We start from the raw sequence: 8,915 nt of genomic DNA on the forward strand, positions 1-8,915 counted from the left end.
AACTCAAAAAGTCAAAACATACAAAATCAGGTCATCTAAGGATTTTATGTACAAATTAAAAACCCGTCATCCCGCTACAACGTCACCCATCCAGTTGTAGCGGCGTCGCAGCAGTGACACCAATCTCGCTGCAGTGACACTTTTTGAACCAGTGAGCTGCGTCTTAAAAAATCTCAAAAATCCTATAAATCAACCTCTGCCTCGTCTGCTACAGCGACAACCATCCCACTGTAGCGGCGTCACTGTAGCGGCATGAAGCGACGCGGTGAGCTCCTCAGGGATTTTCAATTTCCTCCCTTTCATAACATAGCATAGCCCACTACGCTCAGAAACTGCCCTTAATGCCAAAGTAATTTCCCGATGACCTACTTATCCAAATTCTATGTCGTAAAGTCATAGGAATTCCTTAACGAGTTATTAATCCATTCTTGTATTCAAATCTAAATTTACTCCACTGATTGCTACAAGATTTCCCTACCCCTTGATGAATCCTAATTTCTTCAAATCTAGACAAGATTGGAAAAATCCTAGTATTATGAAAATATTTTTTCGAACCCGATTTTCCTCCATTGACATTTCTATAACAATGAAATTGGTCTTTACAAAGTGACAACGAAAAGTTTCTGTTGGCTTCTACATAACCAAGGAAATAGGTCGTTAGATTAAATTTATAAGTTTTATTTTTATCTTTTCTATTTACTTCAGTTTATTTAAAATGTTATTGTTTCACTTTTATCGGAAGGTTGTCATAATCTAAAAAATAATAGAAGAAAAAAATTGCTTTCACTTGACTTAAAATTGTCGTGAGATCTTATATCATATGCAATAAAATTTTATAAAACAATTCTTATAAAATTTCAAAAAATTGATTTTATATGCAATTCACATAGAATTAGTTGTATAAAACAATTGAAATGTAATATTACTTTAAATGAAATAATAATGTGAGAGAGTAATAATTATATAAATATATATTATTATTTTAACAAATTACCTCTATCAACTCTATCTATATTTGAATAAGTGGCAAATTTTCATCTCAATTTCAATCAAAATGTAAAACAATCTTTTGATAATTATTTATGGTTTGTCTTTTTATGGAATTTACCAAAATGGCGATCATAGTGATAACCTCCACAACGTTACTTAAGGGCTATAAAGTTTGTTTAATGTGATCATAAATAGAATTTTATAACTACTTAATTTTATTATATTATTTACTTTTCTTGTCTTGATTTAATAGGAAACTCGTATAATAACATCAACTTTTATCAATGTAAGGTTACAAAATTTAATATATATGTATCAAAAATGTTATTATTTCATCAGAATTTATCAAACATATTATTTATCTTTTCTTTACAACTTATTTTTTTAATAAAAATATTGCCATTATTTATAATAATATGTAATTGTAGAATTAATGTATCAAATGGATAAAGGAATAAGGAGTTGTGTCTATTAAAGGAATTAAAAAGCAACAGATGGTTACATGTTTAAGCAAAACCATTTCAAATCTGTGTTTTTCTAATGTTGTTGTTTTTTATTTTAAATTAATTTTTCTAATTCAATATAAATTTTATTTTTAAAAGACTTTATTAGGAATGGAGCATTTATTTCAGCTACATATTTATAATTCGTTGATACTTCTTTTGTTCCTTTTTTGATTTTATCTTTTTTTGAGAAAAAAATAATGTTTTTTGTTCCTTTTCTTATCATATCTGTATTCAACTTTAAAAAAATCCTAGTTGTCCTTTAAACATATTTTCATAATTAAAAGATTTTATTTATAATAATAATACAGAAAAATATTTTATTTTTGTGGCGTTAAAATGTGGTGCTATCATCTTTTCGGAACACACTTATATTATTTTTAATTTTAATAGAATAAAGTTGATAAGGTAATTTTTTTTTTTTATATTACGATTTATTTTAGCTTCTCGAAATATCTTTTTCATTTATGAGGGGTAAAAAGATGTAATATCACGATTTAATATAATGACAAAATTATTTTATATGATTACTATAAAACAAAATTAGGTATTCTTCTTATTCCAAATTTCTATATATATTTAAAACATATAATTAAAATTACATGATTTGATGAATACTTATAAAAGGGTTTCAATTTGATTTTTAGGTTCAATATTCACATTAAAATTGAATTAATTCTAATTTGCTTATGAATTTTTCACTTTAACGTAAAATAATAAAGATGAAAGAAATTACATGTTAAACTTCATGCTCTTCATTGCCATTGTCTCCACCTACATTTAATTTTCAAAAAAAAAAATTGCTCGTTTTTAAGGTCCAAAAATACATGCATAATATGATAAAAAGAGAAAGAAGCAACTAACAAACTTAATATATTAGGAGAAATATTTTTTTATGGTCCAAAAATGCATGCATATTGTGACTTTCATTGAAATAATGATCTTATGCGAAAGAATTCAATTGTCAATGATGAAAGAAAATAAGAAACATGGAAGTAGAGGCTATTTGTATGTCTTATGTGATTTAAAATACAATAAATTAAACTTAAAATTATCTCATTTTAATTAATGTTTTATTTTTCATTAAAGAATTTAAATATTTGTTTGGTTTTTATCATTTGGATAGAATCCATTGTGTTCTAAATTATTAGAATTTTATCCATGGCGTTATTTTTTATTGAAAATATGTTTGTAAATTTTTTATTAGATTTCTATTATTGTTTTTAAAGAAATTAGGAAAAATAAAGAATAGTTTTTGTCATTTGGATAGAATCCATTGTGTTCTAAATTATTTAAAATTTATCCATGACATTATTTTTTGTTCAATATATTTTTGTTAATTGTAAAATAAATTTCTAGTATCATTTTTTTAAAGAAATTACGAAACAAATAAAGAATATCTATTATTCATCTTTATTTATGAAAAGACTTCGAGCCTATTTGGATGGGCTTAAAAGATGGTCAAACTGACTTAAAAATCAGCTTTTCATTTATTAGAGTGTCTGACTTATTTTGCTAAAAGCTAGGTGAAAGATGTTTTTTCAACTTAAAAAGTCATTTTATGTTGACCAAGTATATCACCTTTTTGCCCTTAATTCTTTATTTTAATTATTATTATTTTGTTGTAAAGAAAGCTCAGAATATAAGAAGAAAAAGACAAGAAGTAAGATAGAGGAGAGAATTTTTCTTCTTATATTCTGAGCTTTCTTTACAACACGTTATCAGCACGAAGTTGCTACTTGCAAAGGTATTATATAAATATTTTTAATTAATTCACATATTCTCTCATAATTTCATTATGTCGAATTTATCCAAACTTTAGTTTCTGGCATTAGATATTTCTGAAAAGAATTATCTTTCATGGGTACTCGATGTTGAGATTCACTTGGCTGCTAAAGGTCTTGATGCCACTATTACTCAGGGAAATAAAAAAGCATCGAGTCAAGATAAGGCGAAGGCTATGATTTTCCTTCATCATCATCTTGATGAGGGCCTGAAGATTGAATATCTGATGGTAAAAGATCCACTTGAATTGTGGACTGATTTAAAGGGGAGATATGACCACCTAAAGGCAACAGTGTTGCCAAGAGCTCGTTATGATTGGATGCATTTACGGTTTCAAGATTTTAACACCGTAATTGAATACAACTTTGTTGTATTCAGGATAACCTCCTAGTTGAAATTAAGTGGGGAGACTATAAAAGATGAGGACATGCTGGAAAAGACACTTTCTACTTTTCATGCCTCAAATGTGATATTGCAGCAGCAATATCGTAAGTAGGGTTTTCAGAAATATTCTGAACTAATCTCATGTCTTTTGGTGGCTTAGCAACATAATGCTCTTTTAATGAAAAATCATAAAGCTCGTCCCACTGGAGCTGCTCCATTACCGGAGGCAAATATGCTGGGAGCACGTGATCAATCTGAAGTAAAAAAAAATGATCATCGGGGCTATAATAATACACGGGGACGTGGCAAAGATAAAAGATGATACACTAATCGTCAAGGTGGTGGTCATAATAAAAGGGAGAACAACATGAGTTTTCAAAATAACCCCTCAAAAAGTAATTGTCGTCGTTGTGGCATGAAAGGTCATTGGAAGAATGAATGTCGCACACATGAGCATTTTGTAAGGCTCTATCAAAAAATATTTAAAAAGAAAGGAAATAAAAGTGGTGCTTCCTCTTCCAATGCTCGAGCTGAGTCACATATGACTCTTAAAGATGATAATAAGCCAGAAACATCTCAGAAATATGATAAGGATGTTGAAGCAAATTTGGCTTTAAAGGATGATGTTTTTGATGGCCTTGGTGACATTACTCATATGGAAGTTGATGACTTCTTTGGAGATCGAAACTGATGTTTGATCTTTTAGCTGGGGAATGAAGTTTGTTAATATTTTAGTTATGTGTTTTTAATTATTATGTTATTCATGTTGAAGTATTTAAATTTTCATTGATAATTTTGTTTCTTCCTTCTTTTAATGTATTTTATTTTAATGAAAATTAATAGAAATCCCTAGTTGTCAGTTGGATTCAAGATGAGTAATGGATATGTATGCCTTCTTGGTAGTGCTACAACGCATACAATATTAAAAGAAAATGAATACTTTTCTAATTTGGTTATGAAAATGGCATATATCAACACAATATCATGTAGTACAAAATTAATTGAGGGCTCTGGAAGAGCGACCTTATTACTACCTGGAGGGACAATATTAAGCATTGTTAATGCATTATATTTTAGTAAGTCTCAAAGAAACTTATTAAGTTTCAAAATTATTCGCCAAAATGGCTATCATGTTGAGACGGCTAACGAAGGAAAGGTTGAATACCTTTACATTACTACAAATAATGTAGAGAAGAAAATTGTGCATGAAATATTACCTGCACTTTCTTCTGGGTTGTACTATACAAGTATAAGTACAGTTGAATCACACGCCGTAGTAAACAAAAAGTTTACTAATTTTAATGATTTTATCTTTTGGCATGACCGGTTGGGTCATCCCGGATTTAATATGATGCGCAAAATCATTTAGAATTCACATGGGCACACCTTAAAGAGCCCAAATATCCTTCAATCAAAGGAATTCTCTTGTGTTGCTTGTTCTCAAGGAAAGTTGATCATTAAACCATCAAAAATTAAGGTTGGAATTAAATCCCCTGCGTTTTTGGAACGTATACAGGGTGATATATGTGGACCAATTCAACCTGCATGTGGACCCTTTAAATATTATATGGTCTTGATAGATGCTTCTACAAGATGATCACATGTGTGTTTATTATCAACTCGCAACATGGCTTTTGCGAGATTGTTGGCTCAAATAATAAGATTGAAAGCACAATTTCCAGACTATACAATAAAGACAATCCGTCTAGATAATGCTGGTGAGTTTACATCTCAGGCATTTAATGATTATTATATGTCTACTGGTATAACAGTTGAACATCCAGTTGCGCATGTTCACACTCAAAATGATCTAGCAGAATCATTGATTAAACGTCTGTAATTGATAGCTAGACCATTACTAATGAGAACAACGTTATCTATGTATATGTGGGGGCATGCTATTTTGCATGCAGCAGCACTTGTGCGCATAAGGCCGACCAATTATCATGAATTCCCCCCATTACAATTGACTTTTGGTCAAGATCCAAACATTTCCCATCTTAGAATTTTTAGATGTGCGGTGTATGTCCCAATAGCTCCACCACAACGCACAAAGATGGGGCCCCAAAGAAGGTTGGGGATATATGTTGGGTATGAATCTCCTTCAATGATAAAATATTTGGAGCCTATGACTGGTGATTTATTTAAGGCAAGATTTGTTGATTGTCATTTTGATGAATCAGTATACCCACCATTAGGGGGAGAACATAAGTCGTTGGGAAAAGAGATAGATTGGAACTCATCATCTCTATCTCATCTGGATCCTCGAACAAACCAATGTGAGCAAGAAGTTCAAAGAATAATTTATTTGCAGAACATTGTAAATCAGCTACCAGATGCATTTACTAATCTTTCAAGGATTACTAAATCGCATATTCCAGCTGTTAATGCTCCCGTTCGAATTGATATTCCGACGGGACAAATTGTTAATGAGTCTAGACCACATTTGAAGTGTGGTAGACCAATTGGTTCCAAGAATAAAAATCCTCGAAAGAGAAAAGTAATAAATGATCAAGATGATCATGGTTTGAAAGAAATTTCTCAAGATGAGACCCAAGTCATAACACATAATGATGAGGAGGTTCGAACTCCTGAAAACAATGAAATTTCAATGAATTATATATCGACGAGAAAGTTGTGGACCAAAATAATTTTGGGATTGACAACATATTTGCCTATAATGTTGCTATTGACATAATGCAACAAGATGAAGATTTTGAGCCAAAATCTGTTCACGAAGATAGACAGAGAAATGATTGGCCAAAATGGAAGGATGCAATTCAAGCTTAATTGACTTCACTAGTATAACGTGAAATTTTCAAACCGATAATCCGAACACCTGAAAGTATCAAGCCAGCGGGGTACAAATGGGTTTTGTACGAAAAAAAAATGAGAAAGGTGAAATCATGAGATATAAGGACCGACTCGTTGCTCAAGGTTTTTCTCAAAGATCTGGCATTGATTATATGGAGACATATTCTATAGTGGTAGATGCAATCACCTTCAGATATCTCATAAATTTGGCAGTTCGTGAAAAACTTGAAATGCGTCTAATGGACGTTGTCACAGCCTATCTATATGGCTCATTGGACCACAACATCTTTATGAAAATTCCTGAAGCATTCAAAGTGCCTGAAGCACACAAAGATTAAAGAGAAACTTGTTCAATAAAGCTTCAGAAATCTCTATATGGATTGAAACAATCAGGAAGGATGTGGTACAATCGTCTGAGTGAATATTTGTTAAATAAAGGGTACAAAAATGACCCGATTTGTCCCTGCATTTTCATGAAACGGTCGGGGTCTGAATTTGTAATAATAGTTGTGTATGTTGATGATTTGAACATTATTGGCACTCGTAAAGAGCTGTTAGAAGCTGTTGAGAGTCTGAAAAAAGAATTTAAAATGAAAGATCTCGGCAAGAAAAATTTTTGTCTTGGCCTACAGATTGAGAATTTGTTAAATGGAATACTTGTTCATCAATCAACGTACACAGAAAAGATACTAAAGCATTTTTACATGGATAACTCACATCCATTGAGTACTCCAATGGTGGTAAGATCGCTTGACATCAATACAGATCCATTTAGATCTCAAGAGAATGATGAAGAGCTTCTTGGTGATGAAACTCCTTACCTTAGTGCGATTGGGGCAATAATGTACCTTGCTAACAATACTCGACCAGATATCTATTTTGCAGTAAATCTTCTGGCAAGATTCAGTTCCTACCAAACAAAAAGACATTGGAATGGTGTTAAACACATACTTCGATATCTTTGGGGGACTTCTATTCCAGTGAATCCAAGTCAGAACTGATTGGTTACGCAGATGCAGGGTATTTATCTGATACGCATAAAGCTCGATCACCAAAAGGCTATTTGTTTACATGTGGAGACACGGCAATATCTTGGCGATCAATGAAGCAAACGTTGGTAGCCACTTCTTCAAATCATGCAATAATAGCCATCCATGAAGCAAGTCGAGAGTGCGTTTGGTTGAGATCAATGACCCATCATATTCAGGAAATGTGTGGTTTTTCTTTGAAAAAGAATATACCAACCACAATGTACGAAGATAATGCTGCATGTATAGCTCAATTGAAAGGAGGAGGAGACCGGAAAAATCATATCTCACCAAAGTTCTTTTTCACGCATGATCTTCAACAAAATCGTGAGATAGAAGTTCAACAAATTCGTTCAAGTGATAATCTTGCTGATTTATTCACTAAGGCATTGCCAACATCAACGTTTGAGAAGTTTAGATACAAGATTGGAATGTGCCGTCTCCGAGATATCAAGTAAAGTTTTCATCAGGGGGAGCGAAATACGCGTTGTACTCTTTTCCTTAACTATGGTTTTGTCCCAAGTTGGGTTTTCCTGGTAAGATTTTTAACGAGGCAACATTCAAAGCGTATTATGAGATATGTGCACTCTTTTTCCTTCACTAGGCTTTTCTCCACTGGGTTTTCCTAGTAAGGTTTTAACGAGGCACATGATCTATGGATATCCAAGAGGGAGTGTTGTAAATCCATTGTATAGTATATGTGGATGATCCATTAGAGTTATCCAACAATTAATTGGATTCATGTATTAGTGTTTCCAATGTGATAAGATCTCAAGGTGATATGAACCTTGATGATAACTATGTATAATTCCAAGGTGACCTTTGACTATGATATCTCAACACTATAAATGCACCATTTTATGATATACTTGAATAAGAAAATTCTCTCCTCTATCTTATACTTCTTGTCTTTTTCTTCTTATATTATGAGCTTTCTTTACAATATATTTTAATTATTATTATTATTAGTAGTAGTAGTAGTAGTAGTAGTAATATTATTATTATTACTTATTATTATTGTTGTTGTTGTTGTTATTATTATTATAATCATCATTATTATTATTATTATTGTTGTTTTTATTTTTATTATTATTATTATTATTTATTATTATTATACTTATTTGTTATTTTTATTATATTTATCATTATTATTATTATTATTATTATTATTATTAAATTTATTATTATTATTGTATTTATTAGTATTATTATTATCATTATTTATTGTTTCTATTATTATTTTTATTTATTTATTATTATTATTATTATTATTATTCCCCTTTTTCTAATTATTATTATTATTATTATTGTATAATTTATTATTATTATTATCATTGTCATTATATTTATGAATATTATTATTGTATTTAATATTATTATTTATTATTAGTATTATTATTAGTATTATTGT

At 30.5% G+C, this 8,915-nt stretch overlaps 1 protein-coding gene across 1 annotated transcript; it reads left to right on the forward strand.

Annotated features, from left to right (window-relative positions):
- The first annotated feature begins 2,482 nt into the window (after positions 1–2,482).
- LOC107022453 lies at positions 2,483–4,353 on the forward strand. Its single transcript, XM_015223060.1, has 4 exons — positions 2,483–2,501; positions 3,329–3,627; positions 3,823–3,921; positions 4,153–4,353. The coding sequence occupies exons 1-4, from the start codon at positions 2,483–2,485 to the stop codon at positions 4,351–4,353; spliced, it is 618 nt and encodes a 205-aa protein (XP_015078546.1).
- Positions 4,354–8,915: the final 4,562 nt, after the last annotated feature.

The sequence above is a fragment of the Solanum pennellii genome, chromosome 1, assembly GCF_001406875.1.
Source record: "Solanum pennellii chromosome 1, SPENNV200".
Classification (NCBI taxonomy): Eukaryota; Viridiplantae; Streptophyta; class Magnoliopsida; order Solanales; family Solanaceae; genus Solanum; species Solanum pennellii.